This window comes from Rhinoderma darwinii, chromosome 3, assembly GCF_050947455.1.
Source record: "Rhinoderma darwinii isolate aRhiDar2 chromosome 3, aRhiDar2.hap1, whole genome shotgun sequence".
In the NCBI taxonomy this organism is placed as follows: Eukaryota; Metazoa; Chordata; class Amphibia; order Anura; family Rhinodermatidae; genus Rhinoderma; species Rhinoderma darwinii.
In genome coordinates, this window is record NC_134689.1 from 212569519 (window position 1) to 212588828 (window position 19310).

Consider the following 19310-nt stretch of genomic DNA (forward strand, 5'->3'; position numbering starts at 1 on the left):
CAGGAAAAAGATTAGTGCCCCATGTAGGGTGATTCTAAAACTGGGAAACACAGCATAATAATTAGAGAGCTGTCTTGTTATGGTGGCACAAGCTGGGCACCACATATCGGCATATCTATGGAAAAAAATCCAATTTTCACTCTGCAACATCGAGTGCACACTATTTTCTGAAAAATACCTGCAGGGTTAACATGCTCACTACACCCCTAGGTGAATACCTTGAGGCGTGTATTTTCCAAAATGGGGTCACTTGGGGGTTTCCACTGTTTTGGTACCACAGGGACTTTGCAAATGCGAGATAGCGACCAGAAACCAATCCAGCAAAATCTGCACTACAAAAGCCAAATGGTGCTCCTTCCCTTCTGAGCCCTACCGTGTGCCCAAACAGCAGTTTATGACCACATATGAGGTATTGCCGTACTCGGGAGAAATTGCTTTACAAATGTTGGGGTGCTTTTTCTTCTTTATGTTTTGAGAAAATTAAAAATGTTGAGCTAAAGTTACATCTTATTGGAAAAAAATACTTACATTTTTATTTTCACTGCCCAATTCAAATAAAATCTATGAAACAACTGTGGGGTCAAAATAATCACTACACCCCTAGATTAAATCCTCAAGGGGTGTAGTATCCCAAATGGAGTCACTTTTTGGGAGTTTCCACTGTACTGGTACATTAGGGGCTTTGCAAAAGCGACATGGTGTCATGAAACCAATCCAGCCAAATCTGTGCTCCAAAAGTCAAATGGCGCTCCTTCTCTTCTGATCCTTGCCGTGCGCCCAATCAGCAGTTTATGACCACATATGGGGTATTTCCGTACTCCAGAGAAATTGCTGTATAAATGTTGGAGATCTTATTTTCCTTTATTTGTTGAGAAAATGAAAAATTTTGGAGCTAAAGCTACGTCTTATTGAAGAAAAATAATAGTTTTTATTTTCGCTGCCCAATTCTAATAAACTCTATTAAACACCTGTGGGGTCAAAATGCTCACTACACCCCTAGATGAATTCCTCAAGGGGTGTAGTTTCCTAAATGGAGTAACTTTTTGGGCGTTTTAACTGTTTTTGTCCCTCAGGGGTGTTGCAAGTTTGAAATGGCCTCAGCAAGTCATTCCTGCTAAATTTGAGCTCCAAAAGCCAAATGGCGCTCTTTCCCTTCTAAGCCCTGCTGTGTGTCCAAACAGCTGTTTATGACCACATGTGGGGTATTGTTTTACAAGGGAGAAATTGCTATACAAATGTTGTGGTGTTTTTTCTCCTTTAGTCCTTGTGGAAATTAGAAAAAATTAGCTAAACCTACATTTTGTTTGAAAGAATGTAGATTTTCATTTTCACGGCCTACTTTCAATAATTTCTTCAATAAACCTGTAGGGTTAAAATGCTCACTATACCCCTAGATAATTTCTTTGAGGGGTGCAGTTTTAGAAATGGGGTTATTTTTGGAGATTTCCACTGTTTTGGCACCTTTAAGAGCCCTTCAAACCTAACATGGTGCCTAAAATATATTCTTATAAAAAGGAGGCCCAAAATCCTCTAGGTGCTCCTTAGCTTCTGAGGCCTGTGCTTCAGTCCATAAGCACACTATGGCCACTTGTGGGATATTTCCTAAAACTGAAGAACCTGGGCAATAAATATTGAGTTGCGATTCTCTGGTAAAACTTTGCTTTAATTCCTATGAAACGTCTAAAGGGTTAAGAAACTTTCTAAAGCTGTTTTGAATACTTTGAGGGGTGAAGTTTTTAAAATGGGTTAACTTTTTTGTGGTTTCTAATATATAAGGCCCTAAAAGCCACTTCACAACTGAACTGGTCCCTGAAAAAATAGCCTTTTAACATTTTCTTGAAAATGTGTGAAATTGATGTTAAAGTTCTAAGCCTTGTAATGTCCTAGAAAAACAAAAGAATGGTAAAAAAACGATGCCAACCTAAAGTAGACATGTGTGGGATGTTAATTACCAACAATTTTGTGTGGTATAACTGCCTAACTTACAAGCAGATACATTTAAATTTAGAAAAATGCCAATTTTTGCAATTTTTCATAAAATTTTACTGTTTTTCACAATTAAACTGTATGTATCGAGCAAATTTTGCCAGTAACATAAAGTCCAATGTGTCATGAGAAAACAGTCTCAGAATCGCTTGGATAGGTGAAAGCATTCCAAAGTTATTACCACATAAAGTGAAACATGTCAGATTTGAAAAATTAGGCTCTGTCAGGAAGGTTAAAAGTGGCCAAAGCGGGAAGGGGTTAAGAACCTTAGAGGTTTGAAACGCGTAAGCGTGGTCACGGGATTATAATTTTAAACTGTCCTGTTTTAAAAATGACCAAATAAATTGTTTATTTTACAAGAGTGCTGGATATCTCGTTCCTCCTTGTTTATTGCATCCTGTGCCTCGCCAGGGCAGTGCTAGCCAAATCAATTGTATCCGTGTACTAAGGACGCAGATACAATTAATTGCAGGGGACCAGTTTTTAAATTTTGGTGTTTTTCACAATTAAATACTAAATGTATTGAGCAAATTTTGCCAATAACTTAAAGTCCAATGTGTCATGAGAAAACAATCTCAGAATCGCTTGGATAAGTAAAAGCATTCCGAAGTTATTATCACAAAAAATGAAACATGTCAGATTTGAAAAATGAGGCTCTATCAGGAAGGTCAAAAGTGGCCAAAGCGGGAAGTGGTTAAGCTTGGTTTCGGGGCAGTATATATGTATTGAGCTTTGTTGTGGAGTTGTATATATGCACTGAGCTTGGTTCTGGTGCTGTATTTATGTACTAAGCTTGGTTCTGGTGTTGTATTCATGTATTGAGTTTGGTTCTGGCACCGTATCTGTGCATTAGCCGGGAGAGTTGTCGCGGCTTACTGCGCACACCACACTGTCCTCCACCCTACTCACAGTGCACAGCCTAACTAAATGGGCTGAGCATGCTTAGGATATTGAATGTGCGCATAGGTCTATACAGAATGGGTGAGTTTAATATACTGAATGTAGGAAGGTATGTATGTAGGCTTATGTAATTTTATACGTAGTGTGGAAATCCATTTAAACATTCCGGACAGCTTATAATTTCTTTATTTCGAGACCACTTTAATATAGATTGTATTTGGAATATTTTATTTGATTTATTTGATTATTAGAATCATTTTCCATGGTGCGATACACCGCGAAACACAGAGACCCCCTGACTCGTATGTATTAGTCGGCAAAACAGAGAAGGTGTTAAAAACTTGAATCCCACCCCTGCCTGTATGAAAGCACTCAGACCGCATCCTCCTGCCTTTATATGTTTATTGAACTAACTTCTTATATTCTCATAATTTACTGTAGGAGATACAGCATCTATTCTTACATAACAGCAAGATTGTCTATTCAGTAGCCCTAAGTAGAAATGCATAAAACACTGACCTCTCTTTGATTGGAAATCAAATTCACAAATTGGGGGTTCATTAACATTTTCGATAATCACAGTAAACACATTGGTGTCTCTATCTAAAAGTCCATCCGTGGAGACGGTGATGTCATATCTGCGATCTGTGTCAACTTCAAAATTAAAATCTCTAGCAGCAGTAATGATTCCAGTATCTAAAATAAACAAATTGCGGAAATAAATAAATATAGACATATCGAAAGCTCAATGTAGGATGAAGCACCTTTATGAGTTTAGAATATGATTTAGAGCTATAATTTTTATATTCCATATTTTTGTGTAATACTAATTCATGATTAATATACAAAACACAAATGTAATTATGCAATGACTAATGTTAAAAAAAAGTCCCCCTGCTTGGTCAGCAGCCATGAAGGTTTTTCATAAATGCTAAGCACCTGTAGGTTACTTTTTTTCACCCTCCAGACTAACTTATCCCAAACCATCTCTATTGGGTTCAGGTTAGTTGATTTTGGAAGTATGGTCATCTAATGAGGCACTCCATTATACTGTTTCTTTGTTACATAGCTCATACACAGCCTGGAGGTGGGATTTCGATCATTGTCCTGTAGAAAATAAATTAACATTTGAACTACAAGTTGCAAACATAAATGGGATGGTGTGCTGCTGAAGAATGCTGTAACAGCTATTCTTGGTAAGTGCGCCTTTAATTCTAAATAAATGGCCAACACTGTCACCAGCAAAGTCCCCCACCGCGTCCCCATTCTACCACACATCCCGATATCTTCCACTTTCTGTGTATGGTAGATGGAACCCAAAATCTCAAATCACTTTTGACTTATCAGATAAAAAAAAGTATATTCTTCTTTTATTTCTCCATCAATAGTGCTATCCTTGCAGACATTCTACTATAAAGGCCTGATTCATGTAGTCTCCTCTGAATAGATGATGTTGAGATGCGTCTGCTGATTGAACTCACTAAATTATTTATATGGCCTTTAATTTCTGTGGTTAGTGACTAATAAAAACATCCAGTGCAACACAGGTAAGGGTCCATTCACACGAACATGGTTCTCATCCGTGTTTTTCAGTGCTTTGAAACAACGCACAGCACACGACTCCATTGATTTCAATGGGGCTATTCACACATGCGTGCGTTTTCACGCAGCAGAGTCCGTTGTGTGAAACTCATTGCATGTCCTATGTTTGTGCGTTGACACGCATCTAGCCGCCCATTGAAGTCAATGGGTGCGTGAAAACCACGGACAGCACACGGATGCCCATAAAGACGTGCTTGCGAGTGTGTGAAAGACGCATTCCACTCGCAAAGCACACTGATGCATATTGCAATGCGCACGGACAATTTTACGCGCGTTTTTTACCCGCGTAAATCTGTCACGCTCGTGTGAATGTAGCCTAAGGCTCTGTTCACAATGGCATTATGGCTTACATTTTTAATGGAAGACATGACGCTGTGACAAATCCGTTGCATGATGAATCAGAACAGTAACCGACAGTTTTCCTTTGACTTATAATGGATTCTGCTAGGGTTCTAATGAAGTTTCCATTGTTTTGACAACAAAAATACTAATAGACGATCCATCTAAGTTCTTGTGAGCGGAACTTCTATGTATACAGGATACAAAGAAGCTGTACCGTAAAAAGTAAAATATTTTTTTAATAAAAGTTGCTTAAAGAGGCTTTGTCACCACATTATAAGTGCTCGATCTCCTACATAATCTGATCAGCACTGTAATGTAGATAACAGCAGTGGTTTTTATTTTGAAAAACAATCATTTTTTAGCAAGTTATGAGCAATTTTAGATTTATGCTAATTAGTTTCTTAATGACCAACTGGGCGTGTTTTTACTTTTTACCAACTGGGTGTTGTACAGAGGAGTGTATGACGCTGACCAATCAGTGACCAATCAGCATCATACACTTCTAATTGTTCCAACCCAGCTTCTTTCACTGCACAATCACACTGTGCTGGTGACAGAGCCTCTTTAAAATACTTAATACATTCATTCAATAAAAGAATATAAAATAAAATTGCTAACAAAAGGTGTACATAGCCTTTAAATAACCCTATTTGGTAGAAAACTATTTTTTTTTTGGTTGCAGTAGTAATTCTTTGACAACTGGGGAAATGGGGGGGGGGGGCTGCTGTTGTCACTACTGGAAAAATAGGGGGGCAGCTGCTGTGTCTACTGGAAAAGCTTGTGTGTGTGTGTGGGTGGACGCTTGTGTCTACTAAGGAAGTGTGCCCATGATTAGGGAAGTGGAAGGAAGAGCGCAGTTCTAATTTTTTAGGGTACATCAAAATGGGATGGTTATGCATGCTGTAGGGCTAGTTCCACAGTGCAACCAAAGATATTCAAACCTGGCTTTACACAGCACTGCATTCTTGTTTGCTGTCTGGACCCTACCCTACAGCTTGTCATTGCTAGCTCCTAAATTTTGGAGCTGGCTCTAGGACCTGGCAAGCATTTGTCTCGGCCTGATATGGTAATAATTCGAATCTAACTGCACAAATACGGTAGAGATCAGAGTTCACTGTAGACACAGTACTAGATCAAAGCTTACTGCATAGATAACGTGCCAGAACCAAACTTACTGCAAAGATATATCACCAGCTCACAGCTTTACAATTTTAAACCAAACCAGGCTTACAGCGGTCTTCGGGCAGGGCAGAAATTTAAAAAAGGCAAGAATATTTTGAATATATATGTCACGCTAATGCAAGCACAGTAAAGGGGTGAACTTTAAAATACTCCTTTAATGTATTCGTAGATATATATTGATGTTGCACTTTAAACTGCCCCAAGTGAAAAAATATTGTCGCATTCAATAGAAAGAATACTGTAGACTCTAGTTAACCCCTTCCCGCTCCTTGACGTACTATTACGTCATGGCAGCTGTATCGTTCGCGCTCCATGCTGTAATAGTACTTCACGGGAGTAACGGCCGTTTCGGCCGTCCTCCCGACACATACAGGAGCTGTGACGCTGCTGTCTTGTTCAGCAGCTGTCACAGCTCCTACAGCGGGGACCGATCGCTATGTCCCCGCTGATTAACCCCTTAAAAGCCGCGTTCTATAGAGATCGCTGCTTTTTAGGGGTTAAGCTGCCATCGCCGGCCTGCTACGCGATAGCGGCCGGCGATGGTGACTATGGCAACCGGACACCAAACAATGGCGTCCGGCTATGCCATAGACGGAAGCCTAGTGGGTCCTGACAACGTCAGGACCCACTATGCTTGCTGTCAGTGAGTAGCTGACAGTTCTAATACACTGCACTACGCATCAGTCCTTTATTATTAATAAAAATATATAAACAAACAAATAAACTATACATAATTGGTATCGCCGCGTCCGTAACGGCCTGAACTACAAAATTATTTCATTATTTATCCCGCACGATGAATGCCGTAAAATAAAATAATAATAAACCGTACCACAATCACAATTCTTTGGTCACTTCACCTCCCAAAAAATGGAATAAAAAGAGATCAAAAAGTCGCATGTACCTAAAAATGGTACTGATCGAAACTACAGTTCGTTACGCAAAAAATAAGTCCTCGCACGGCTTTATTGATTGAAAAATAAAAAAGTTCTGGCTCTTAGAATAAGGTAACACAAAAAGTAAATGATTGTTTACAAAACGTATTTTATTGTGCAAACGCCATAAGACATAAAAAAAAACTATAAACATCTGGTATCGCCGTAATCGTATCGCCCCGCAGAATAAAGTGAATATTTTATTTATAGCGCACGGTGAACGCTGTAAAAAAAAAAAGAATAAAAAAACAATAGTAGAATTGCTGTTTTTTAGTCACCACGCCACCTAAAAATAGAATAAAAACTGATCAAAAAGCCGCATGCACCCCAAGAAAACTACAATGGATTCCTCAAGGGGTCTAGTTTCCAAATTGGGGTCACTTTTGGGGGGTTCCCAATGTTTTGGCACCACAAGACCTCTTCAAACCGGACATGGTGCCTAATAAAAAAGAGGCCTCAAAATCCACTAGGTGCTCCTTTGCTTCTGAGGCCGCTGCTTCAGTCCATTACCGCACTAGGGCCACATGTGGGATATTTCTAAAAACTGCAGAATCTGGGCAATACGTATTAATTTGCGTTTCACTGATAAATCCTTTTGTGTTATAAAAAAAATGGTATAAAGAGGATTTTTGTGCCAAAAAAAAAATGTAAATTTCACCTCTACTTTGCTCTAAATTTTTGTGAAACACCTAAAGGGTTCATAAACTTTCTAAATGCTGTTGTGAATACTTTGGAGGGGTCTAGTTTCTAAAATGGGGTATTTCATAGGGGTTGCTAATATATGGGCCCCTCAAAGCAACTTCAGAACTGAACTGGAACCTAAAAAAATAAATAAATGAGGCAATACTTCATTTCTTACATTATACTGATAATGAGCCGTGCCCACCCCGAGATGACCCCCAGTTTTGACCGTTTATATAAATGGAGACCACTATTAGACCGTTTCAGTGCCCGGTTTTCCCAAGCATTCACCCCCGAGAAGTGTATTTCTATTGATGAGCCCCTGGTACATTTTAAAGGGAGGGTTCAATTCCGCGAGTACCTGCCGGGTAAGAAGGCAAGGTATGGCGTGAAGATGTATAAGCTGCGAGAGTGCATCAGGGTATACCTACAGGTTTAGGATATATGAAGGAAAGGCCACCCCCAAACCAGACTGCATCCTGGACTACAATAGGTACATGGGAGGGATGGACTTGTCAGATCAAAACCTGAAGCCCTACAGCGCCATGCGGTGTGGTATAAGAAGCTGGCCGGGCACATCATACAGATGGCTTTGTACAATGCGTACATGCTACGTCGATGTGCAGGCCAGACGGGAACTTTCCTGGAATTTCAAGAGGTGATTATCAAGAACCTAATCTTTAGGGACCAAGAAGGGGGGGGCACCCAGTACTTCTGGAAGCGGGGCCACACGCATCGTACCAGGGCGGCAACACTTTCCAGGGGAAGTTCCCCAAACTGGCAAGAAGGGAAAAAGTCAAAAGAGGTGCAAAGTCTGCTATAAGAGGGCGATAAGGGATGACACAATATATCAATGTGACACGTGTCCCGAATAACCAGAGCTCTGTATGAAAGAGTGTTTTAAAATTTATCATACATCCCTTGGTTTATAATTTACCCCAATTTTACTTACCCTGATGCCCTCCGCACAGCTTATCCCCCCTCGTCTTTCCCCTCTAAGCCCTGCTGTGTGCCCAGGCAGCTGATAACAGCCACATGTAGGGTATTGCCATACCCGGGAGAACCCACATTACAGTTTATGGGGTGTAGGTCTCCGGTCAAAATGCTCACTACACCTCTAGATGAATGCCTTAAGGGTGTAGTTTTTAAAACGGGGTCACTTCTTGCGGGTTTCAACTGTACTCGTACCTCAGGTGCTTCTGCATACATGACTTCGCACTAGAAAATCCCCAGTAGGCCAAATGGTGGTCCTTTCCTTCTGAGCCCTCCCATGGGCCCAAACGGCAGCTTATCACAACAAATGGCGTATTTCGGCCCTCAGAACAAATTGCGCAACAGAATGGGGTATTTTGTTTCTTGTGAAAATAAGAATTTTTGAGCTAAAATGACATATTATTGGAAAAAATATATATTTATTTAATTCCCAGCCCAATTCAAATAAGTTCTGTGAAGAAACTATGGGGTCTAAATGGTCACATTACCCATAAATAAATTCCTTGAGGGGTGTAGTTTCTAAAATGGGGTCATTTGTGATTGGTTTCTATTGCTTTGATAGCTCTGGGGCTCTGCAAATGCGACATGGCACCCGAAAACCAATCCAGCAAAATCTGGACTCCAAAGAACACACAGCGCTCCTTTCCTTCTGAGCCCTCCCATGGGCCCAAACGGCAGTTTATCACCACAAATGGGGTATTGCCGCACTCAGGACAAATTGGGCAACAAAATTGAGTATTTTTTTTCTTGTGAAAATAAGAATTTTTGAGCTAAAATTACATATTATTGGAAAAAATATATATTTATTTAATTCCCAGCCCAATTCAAATAAGTTCTGTGAAGAAACTATGGGGTCTAAATGGTCACATTACCCATAAATGAATTCCTTGAGGGGTGTAGTTTCCAAAATGGGGTCACTTTTGGTGGGTTTCCATTGCTTTGATACCCCTGAGGCTCTGCAAATGCGACATGGCACCCGAAAACCAATCCAGCAAAATCTGGACTCCAACAAACATATAGCGCTCCTTTCCTTCTGAGCCCTCCCATGGGCCCAAACGGCAGTTTATCACCACAAATGGGGTATTGCCACACTAAGGACAAATTGGGCAACCAAATGGGGTATTTTGTTCCCTGTGAAAATAAGAAATTTTGATCACAAATGATATTTTATTTGAAAAAATGAAATTTTTTTCATTTCACATCCCAATTCAAATACGTGCTGTGAAAAAACTGTGCGGTCAAAATGGTAACAACAACCATAAATGAATTCCTTGAGGGGTGTAGTTTCCAAAATGGGGTCACTATTGGGGGATTCCTACTGTTTTGGCACCTCAACACCTCTTCAAACCTGGCATGCTGCCTAAAATATATTCTAATAAAAAAAGAGTACTCAAAATGCACTAGGTGCTTCTTTGCTTCTAGGGCTTGTGTTTTAGTCCACGAGCGCAGTAGGGCCACATGTGGGACATTTCTAAAAACTGCAGAATCTGGACAATACATATTTAGTAGTGTTTCTCTGGTAAAACCTTCTCTGTTACAGAAAAAAAAATGAATAAAATTGAAATTCCGCAAGAAAAATGAAATTTGCAAAGTTCACCTCCACTTTGCTTTAATTCCTGTGAAATGCCTGAAGGGTTAAAAAAACTTTCTAAATGCTGTTTTGAATACTTTGAGGGGTCTAGTTTTTAAAATCGGGTGTTTTATCAGGGTTTCTAATATATAGGCCCCTCAAAGCCACTTCAGAACTGAACAGGTACCTTAAATAAAAGGAATTTGACATTTTCTTAAAAATATGAGAAATTGCTGTTTATGTTCTAAGCCTTGTAACGTCCAAGAAAAATAAAAGAATGTTCAAAAAACGATGCCAATCTAAAGTAGACATATGGAAAATGTGAACTAGTGACTATTGTGGGTTGTATAACCGTCTGTTTTACAAGCAGATGCATTTAAATTCTGAAAAATTCAATTTTTTCAAAATTTTCTCTAAATTTTGCAATTTTTCACCAATAAACACTGAATATATCGACCAAATTTTACCACGAACATGAAGCCCAATGTGTCACGAGAAAACAATCTCAGAATCGCTTGGGTAGGTTTAAGCATTCCCACGTTATTACCACATAAAGTGAAATATGTCAGATTTGAAAAATGGGCTCTGAGCCTTAAGGCCAAAACTAGGCTGCGTCCTTAAGGGGTTAATAGTCCACTGTATTTATAAGAATGGCGCTCCTCCCCCTTGCAATGCAGTGCTGAATGGCGGCAGCTATCAATCAGCAATGTTGGACAGGAAATGATGCACACTTACTACATCTATAAACGCACTCCGATGCACACCACATGCATGAAGCACTCCGACACACACTCAACACATGCATGGACGCACTCCGACGCACTCTCACCACATGCATGGATGCAATCTGATGCACACTCACCACTTGCATGGACGCACTTTAAAGAAGTGCCCTACCTTCTACATGATGTGATCGGCACTGTAATGTAGATTACAGCAGTGTTTTTTATTTAGATATATGATCAATTTTGACTGAGTTATGGCCTATTTTAGATTTATGCTAATGGCTTTCTTAATGCTCAACTGGGTGTGCTTTTACTTTTTGACCAAGTGGGCGTTGTGGAGAGAAGTGTATGACGCTGACCAATCAGCGTCATACACTTCTCTCCATTCATTTACTCAGCACATAGTGATCTTGCTAGCTCATGATGTGCAGTCGCATACTCACACATTAACGTTACTGAAGTATCTTAACAGTGAATAGACATCGCTTCCAGCCAGGACTCGATGTCTATTCACAATCCTGACACTATGGTAACGTTTGTGTGGGACTTAATGACAGCAAGCTGTCCTTTACAACGTGATCTCCTGAGATCACGCTTGCTGTCATTACTAGCTTTACATAACAAACACACAATATATAAAAAAAAATTAAATAGGAAAACATTTGTTGTTTATTTGTTAAAGTGCTGTTTAATTTATAGAAAAGATTTAAAGGGAAGGCGTCGCGAAACATTTTTTTTTATATGTTATTGCTTTTAGTATGTTATTAAAATAAATTTTATTTATTTGTGTTTTTGTGTTGTACTTTTTTCTTTTTTATTACTTTTACTTCACTATGGGGGCTGCCATTTTTTTTCATCTCTGTATGTGTCGATTAACGACACACAGAGATGGAATACGGCACATACATACCCATAGAGAATGCGAACGGGAGCCGTTCCATTCACTATAGCGTACGCCGTCTGTTTGGGAACGACGCATGCACCGCTCCCACACAGTCCAAAAGGAAGGTATTCGGCCGAGCGACATACGGCGCTATTTTCATGTGGATTGGAAGTTGTTGCCGGACAGTAAGATGACTACTTCCAGTCGCGGCTTCCGTCCATATGTTCAGAAGCAAGGACTAGGAGCGGACGGAGCGGAGGCAGTGGCAGGAGCAGGTAGGTTATGTTTGTGTATGTTCGTGTTATAATGTTTATTTACCACTCTATTTAATCCTCCTACACTGTATATTCGCTCAAAAATGGCGACACACAGTGTAGGAGGTTTGAACATTCAACCCCCTCCTTTCTCCTGGCACTAGCCAGGAGAAAGGAGGGGGGATTGTTTGAGGGCGCTAGAGCGAGTGTGTCTTCTCCAATTTTGCAGCATAAATCAATGAAGTTGCTTTACCACATGCCAATGCTGCAATTTTGGGAATTGCTCCCTCTAGTGACCAGCACAAATTAGAATCTAATTTATAATATTTCCTGACTTGTGAAAAAATTAAAAAAATTAGAACAATGTTTAATCATTTATATACTAACAGCTTAACTTTAAAAAAAAAAAATATTTTTCTAGCGACACATTCCCTTTAAAGAATTCTACTTACTTGTATTACTTTAACCCCTTTGCGCCATTTCACGTACAGTTACGTGATGGGAGATGGTCTTTTCTAACTGTACGTGATGGAGATGAAGCTGGCTCAGGAGCTGAGCCAGCGACATCACCGCCGGGTGACAGCTGTATGTTACAGCTGGCACCCTGAGGTATCGGCCAGGACTGGAGCTAGCCTCCGATCCGACCGATTAACCCCTCACATGTTGCGTTCAATAGAGATCGCAGCATGTGAGGAGCTTATAGCCACCGGCACCCCAGCAACGTGATCTCTGGGTTGCCGGTGGCTGCAAAGGCGATCGGAGGGCTAATGCTTACCTCCCGATCAGCCTGTAACGGAATCCTCCTATGCCCCGTCTTCGGCGGGGCCCAGGAGGCTTCCGGTACCATCGGCAAGATGGCGCCGGCTCAGCTTTCGGCTCAGAAGCTGAGCCGGCGTCATCAGCAGTGGGTGTCCGCTGTAAGTTACTGGAAGAAAATATAGATATAGTTGGTGTTGCTGAAACATGGCTGGACTCTTCACATGACTGGGCTGTAAATCTACAGGGTTTTACACTGTTTCGGAAAGACAGGGCAAATAGGAAAGGTGGTGGTGTATGTCTGTATGTGAGAAGCGATATGAAGGTGAGTGTAAATGAGACATTAGAGGGTGACGACTGTGAGGAGGTTGAAACCTTGTGGGTGGAATTACAAAGGGAAGTAAACACTGAAAAAATTACTTTTGGTGTAATCTATAGACCCCCCAATATAACTGAAGAGATAGAAGGTCAAATATATAAACAAATGGAGCGGGCTGCACAGGCGGGTACTGTTGTGATAATGGGAGATTTTAATTATCGGGATATTAATTGGTGTCATGGTTCGGCTTCAACTGCAAAGGGGAGACATTTCCTCAACCTGTTGCAGGAAAATTTTATGGGCCAGTTTGTGGAAGACCCGACTAGAGGTGAAGCTCTGTTGGATCTGGTCATTTCTAATAATGCAGAGCTTGTTGGGAATGTCAATGTTCGTGAAAACCTTGGTAACAGTGATCATAATATAGTTATATTTTACCTATACTGTAAAAAACAAACACATGCTGGTAGGGCAAAAACACTTCATTTTAAGAAAGCCAATTTCCCCAGGATGAGGGCAGCAATTCAGGATATAGACTGGGAAGAACTAATGTCAAATAATGGGACAAATGATAAATGGGAGATTTTCAAATCTACTTTGGGTAATTATAGTGTAAAATGGTAACAAGTATAAACGACTAAAATTAAACCCCACATGGCTTACACCTTCTGTGAAAGGGGCAATACATGACAAAAAAAGGGCATTTAAAAAAATACAAATCTGAGGGTACATCTGCAGCCTTTGTAAAATATAAAGAGCTTAATAAAATCTGTAAAAATGTAATAAAATCATCAAAAATACAAAATGAAAGGCAGGTGGCCAAGGATAGTAAAACAAATCCTAAAAAATTCTTCAAGCATATAAATGCAAAAAAGCCCAGGTCTGAACATGTAGGACCCTTAGATAGTGGTAATGGAGAGTTGGTCCCAGGGGATCAAGAGAAGGCAGAGTTACTAAATGGGTTCTTCCGCTCTGTATATACAACAGAAGAAGGAGCAGCTGATGTAGCCGCTGCCGGTGCTGTTAATATATCAGTTGATATACTGAATTGGATGAATGTAGATATGGTCCAAGCTAAATAAAATAAAATAAATGTACACAAGGCCCCGGGACCAGATGGGTTACACCCTAGAGTTCTTAAAGAGCTTAGTTCAGTTATTTCTGTCCCCCTCTTCATAATATTTAGAGAGTCTCTCATGAGTGGTATAGTGCCAAGGGACTGGCGCAGGGCAAATGTGGTGCCTATTTTCAAAAAGGGCTCTAGGTCTTCGCCGGGTAATTATAGACCAGTAAGCTTAACATCAATTGTGGGGAAAATGTTTGAGGGGCTATTGAGGGACTATATACAGAATTATGTGACAATAAATAGTGTTATAAGTGACAGCCAGCATGGTTTTACAAAGGACAGAAGCTGTCAAACCAACCTGATTTGTTTTTATGAATAGGTAAGCAGAAGCCTAGACAGAGGGGCCGCTGTGGATATAGTGTTTTTGGACTTTGCAAAGGCATTTGACACTGTCCCTCATAGACATCTAATGGGTATATTAAGGACTATAGGTTTAGAAAGTATAGTTTGTAATTGGATTGAGAATTGGCTCAAGGACCGTATCCAGAGAGTTGTGGTCAATGATTCCTACTCTGAATGGTCCCCGGTTATAAGTGGTGTACCCCAGGGTTCAGTGCTGGGACCACTATTATTCAACTTATTTATTAATGATATAGATGATGGGATTAATAGCACTATTTCTATTTTTGCAGATGACACCAAGCTATGCAATATAGTTCAGACTATGGAAGATGTTTGTGAATTGCAGGCAGATTTAAACAAACTAAGTGTTTGGGCGTCCACTTGGCAAATGAAGTTTAATGTAGATAAATGTAAAGTTATGCATCTGGGTACGAAAAACCTGCAAGCATCATATGTCCTAGGGGAAGCTACACTGGGGGAGTCAATTGTTGAGAAGGATCTGGGTATACTTGTAAATCATAAACTAAATTTCAGCATGCAGTGTCAATCAGCTGCTTCAAAGGCCAGCAAAATATTGTCGTGTATCAAAAGAGGCATGGACTCGCGGGACAGGGATGTAATATTACCACTTTACAAAGCATTAGTGAGGCCTCATCTAGAATATGCAGTCCAGTTCTGGGCTCCAGTTCATAGAAAGGATGCCCTGGAGTTGGAAAAAATACAAAGAAGAGCAACGAAGCTAATAAGGGGCATGGAGAATCTAAGTTATGAGGAAAGATTAAAAGAACTAAACCTATTTAGCCTTGAGAAAAGACGACTAAGGGGGGACATGATTAACTTATATAAATATATGAATGGCGCATACAAAAATATGGTGAAATCCTGTTCCATGTAAAACCCCCTCAAAAAACAAGGGGGCACTCCCTCCGTCAGGAGAAAAAAAGGTTCAAGCTGCAGAGGCGACAAGCCTTCTTTACTGTGAGAACTGTGAATCTATGGAATAGCCTACCGCAGGAGCTGGTCACAGCAGGGACAGTAGATGGCTTTAAAAAAGGCTTAGATAATTTCCTAGAACAAAAAAATATTAGCTCCTATGTGTAGAAATGTTTTACTTCCCCTTTCCCATCCCACTTCCCCTTTCCCATCCCTTGGTTGAACTTGATGGACATGTGTCTTTTTTCAACCGTAGTAACTATGTAACTATCTAATCTATCGGCAGGAACCGGAGCTAGCTCCGATTCCTGCCATTAACCCCTTCAATGCAGCGATTCAATGCAATCGCTGCATCAAAGTGGTTTGTATGCAATCGGCAGCCTTGCCATGCGATGTCAAGGCTGGCGACTGCTACTATGGCAACAGGATGCCTAACAATGGCTTCCTATCTGCCATTACGTTAGCCGATTAGGCCCCGCCCGGAGGCGGAGCCTGATCGGCTTGCTGTAAGTGAACAACTGACAGTTCTAATACATTGCACTACATAGGTAGTGCAATGTATTAGAACATCAAACAAACAGTTGGACCTTCAAGTCCCCTAGTGGGACTAAAGAAAAGTGTAAAAAAAAAGTGTAAAAAAAGTAAAAATAAAAGTTGTAAAAAATACAATAAAAGTTTCAAATAATAACACAAAACACAATTGCCCTTTTTCCCTTATCAAGTAATTTATTATTGAAAAAAATAATAAAGCCATACATATTTGGTATCGCTGCGACCGTAACGACCTTAACTATAAAAATATTATGTTATTTATTCAGCACAGTGAACGCCGTATAAAAAAACCTAAAAAATACTGACATAATTGCTATTTTTTGGTCACTTTGTCTTCCAAAAATTGAAATAAAAAGTGATCAAAAAGTCACATGTACCTAAAAATGGTACCTATAAAAACTATAACTCGTCTCGCTAAAAACAAGCCCTCATACTGCTACGTCGACGAAAAATTTAAAACCGTTATGGCTCTCACAACTTGGCGACAGAAAAAATCCATTCTCTTTACAAAAGTTATTTTATTGTGCAAAAAGTTGTCAAACATAAAAAGTGCTATAAATTAGGTATTACCGGAATCGGACTGACCCGCAGAATAAAGGTAACATGTAATTTATAATGCGTGGTGAACGCTGTATAAAAAAACTAAAAAAATATGCCAGAATTGCTGTTTTTTGGTCACCTTGCCTCCCAAAAAAAAAAGGATAACAAGTGATCAAAAAGTCGCATGTACCCCAAAATGGTACCAATAAAAACTACAGCTCGTTCCACAACAAACCAGCCCTCATACCACTACGTCTATGAAAAAATAAAATTAGTCAAGGCACCAATAAGCCAGGAAATAAAAATATGCCGTTGTGCAGGCCCGAGGGGAACGTTTCTTCTGTTTCAAGTGGCGAATTATCAAGGCCCCTAAAATTAGGGAACCAGGAAGGGGAGGGCCCAAACATATCTGCTGGAAGTGAGGGCGCCCGTATTATACCAGGACAACACTTTCCCAGCAAAATTCCACAAACTTCAAAGGTGCCGAGTGTGGACCAAAAGGGGAATAAGTAAAGACCATTTATTAGTGCGACACCGGCCTGTGCAGAAAGGATTGTGTCACAGCGTAACACACATCTATGGATTATTTTATTGTTTTTTTTTACCCCACTATACCACCTGACTATGCCCCTTATATACTCCGCCCGCCTTACATGTACCCCCACATTATAAACGGAAACAAAACAAAACTACTACAAGCAAAATCCACGCTCCAAAAGCCAAATGGCGCTACCTCCCTTCTGAACCCTAAAGTGTGCCCAAACAGCAGTTTACTTCCACATATATGGCATCGCCATACCTGGGAGAACCCTTTTAACAATTTTTGGGGTGTGTGTCTCCAGTGGCACAAGCTGGGCCCCACATATTGGCATATCTATTGAAAAACCATTTTCACTCTGCAACATCGAGTGCACACCAATTTCTACCAATCACCTGTGGGGTTAATATGCTCACTACACCCCTAGGTGAATACCTTGAGGGGTGTAGTTTCCAAAATGGGGTCACTTCTGGAGGGTTTCCACTGTTTTGGTCCCAAAGGGACTTTGCAAATGCGACATAGCGACCAGAAACCAATCCAGCAAAATCTGTACTCCAAAAGCTAAATGGCGCTCCTTCCCTTCTGAGCCCTACTCTGTGCCCAAACAGCAGTTTATGACCACATATGTGGTATTGCCGTACACAGGAGAAGTTGCTTTACAAGTGTTGGGGTGCTTTTTCTCATTTATTTGTTGAGAATATGAAACGTTTTCAGCTAAAACTACGTCTTATTGAAGAAAAAGTATTTTATTTATTTTCACTGCCCAATTCTAATAAAATCTATGAAACACCTGTGGGGTCAAAATGCTCACTACACCCCTAGATGAATTCCTCAAGGGGTGTAGTTTCGTGAATCGAGTCACTTTTGGGGAGTTTCCACTGTACTGGTACCTTAGGAGCTTTGTAAAAGTGACATGGTGTCAAAAACCAATCCAACAAAATCTGTGCTCCAAAAGTGATCAGTCATAAACTCTACGTACTTTGCAGAGGTCATTTTCACACCGTCAGGGACCCTAAAGGGGCGTACCAGATCTCTCCCCATGATTCCAGCCCAAAACATGACTCCGCCACCTCCTTACTGACGTCGCAGCCTTGTTGGGACATGGTGGCCATTCACCAACCATCCACTACTCCATCCGTCTGGACCATCCAGGGTTGCACGGCACTCATCAGTAAACAACACAGTTTGAAAATTAGTCTTCATGCATTTCTGAGCCCACTGCAACCGTTTCTGCTTGTGAGCATTGTTTAGGGGTGGCCGAATAATAGCTTTATGCACACTTGCAAACCTCTGGAGGATCCTACACCTTGAGGTTCGCGGGACTCCAGAGGAACCAGCGGCTTCAAATACCTGTTTGCTGCTTTGCAATGGCATTTTAGCAGCTGCTCTCCTAATCCTATTAATTTGTCTGGCAGAAACCTTCCTCATTATGCCTTTATCTGAACAAACCCGTCTGTGCTCTGAATCAGCCACAAATCTTTTCACAGTACGATGATCACGCTTACGTTTTCTTGAAATATCCAATGTTTTCATACTTTGTCCAAGGTATTGCACTATTTTACGCTTTTCGGCAGCAGAGAGATCCTTTTTCTTTCCCATATTGCTTGAAACCTGTGGCCTGCTTAATAATGTGGAACATCCTTCTTAAGTAGTTTTCCTTTGATTGGGCACACCTGGCAAACTAATTATCACAGGTGTCTGAGATTGATTACAATGATCCAAAGAGCCCTAAAACACACTACCATCCATGAGTTTAATTTAAAAACTAATAATTAAATGTTTATGACACTTAAATCCAATGTGCATAATAATTTGGAACACTGTGTGTGTGTGTGTGTGTGTGTGTGTGTGTGTGTGTGTGTATATATACACTACTGTTCAAAAGTTTGGGGTCACCCAGACAATTTTGTGTTTTCCATGAAAACTCACACTTATATTTATCAAATGAGTTGCAAAATGACTAGAAAATATAGTCAAGACATTGACAAGGTTAGAAATAATGATTTTAATTTCAAATAATAATTTTCTCCTTCAAACTTTGCTTTCGTCAAAGAATTCTCCATTTGCAGCAATTGCAGCATTGCAGACCTTTGGCATTTTAGCTGTTAATTTGCTGAGGTAAGCGGGAGAAATTTCACCCCATGTTTACAGAAG

The 19310-nt window shown here is 40.3% G+C and overlaps 1 protein-coding gene across 1 annotated transcript in view; it reads right to left on the minus strand.

Annotated features, from left to right (window-relative positions):
• The window catches only part of LOC142750413 (cadherin-related family member 4-like), a 144541-nt gene that overhangs the window by 114670 nt on the left and 10561 nt on the right, over positions 1 to 19310 (minus strand). Inside the window, exon 3 of the mRNA XM_075859415.1 lies at positions 3406 to 3582. Coding sequence (XP_075715530.1) covers positions 3406 to 3582 — 177 coding nt within the window. The remainder of the gene's footprint in view (positions 1 to 3405; positions 3583 to 19310) is intronic.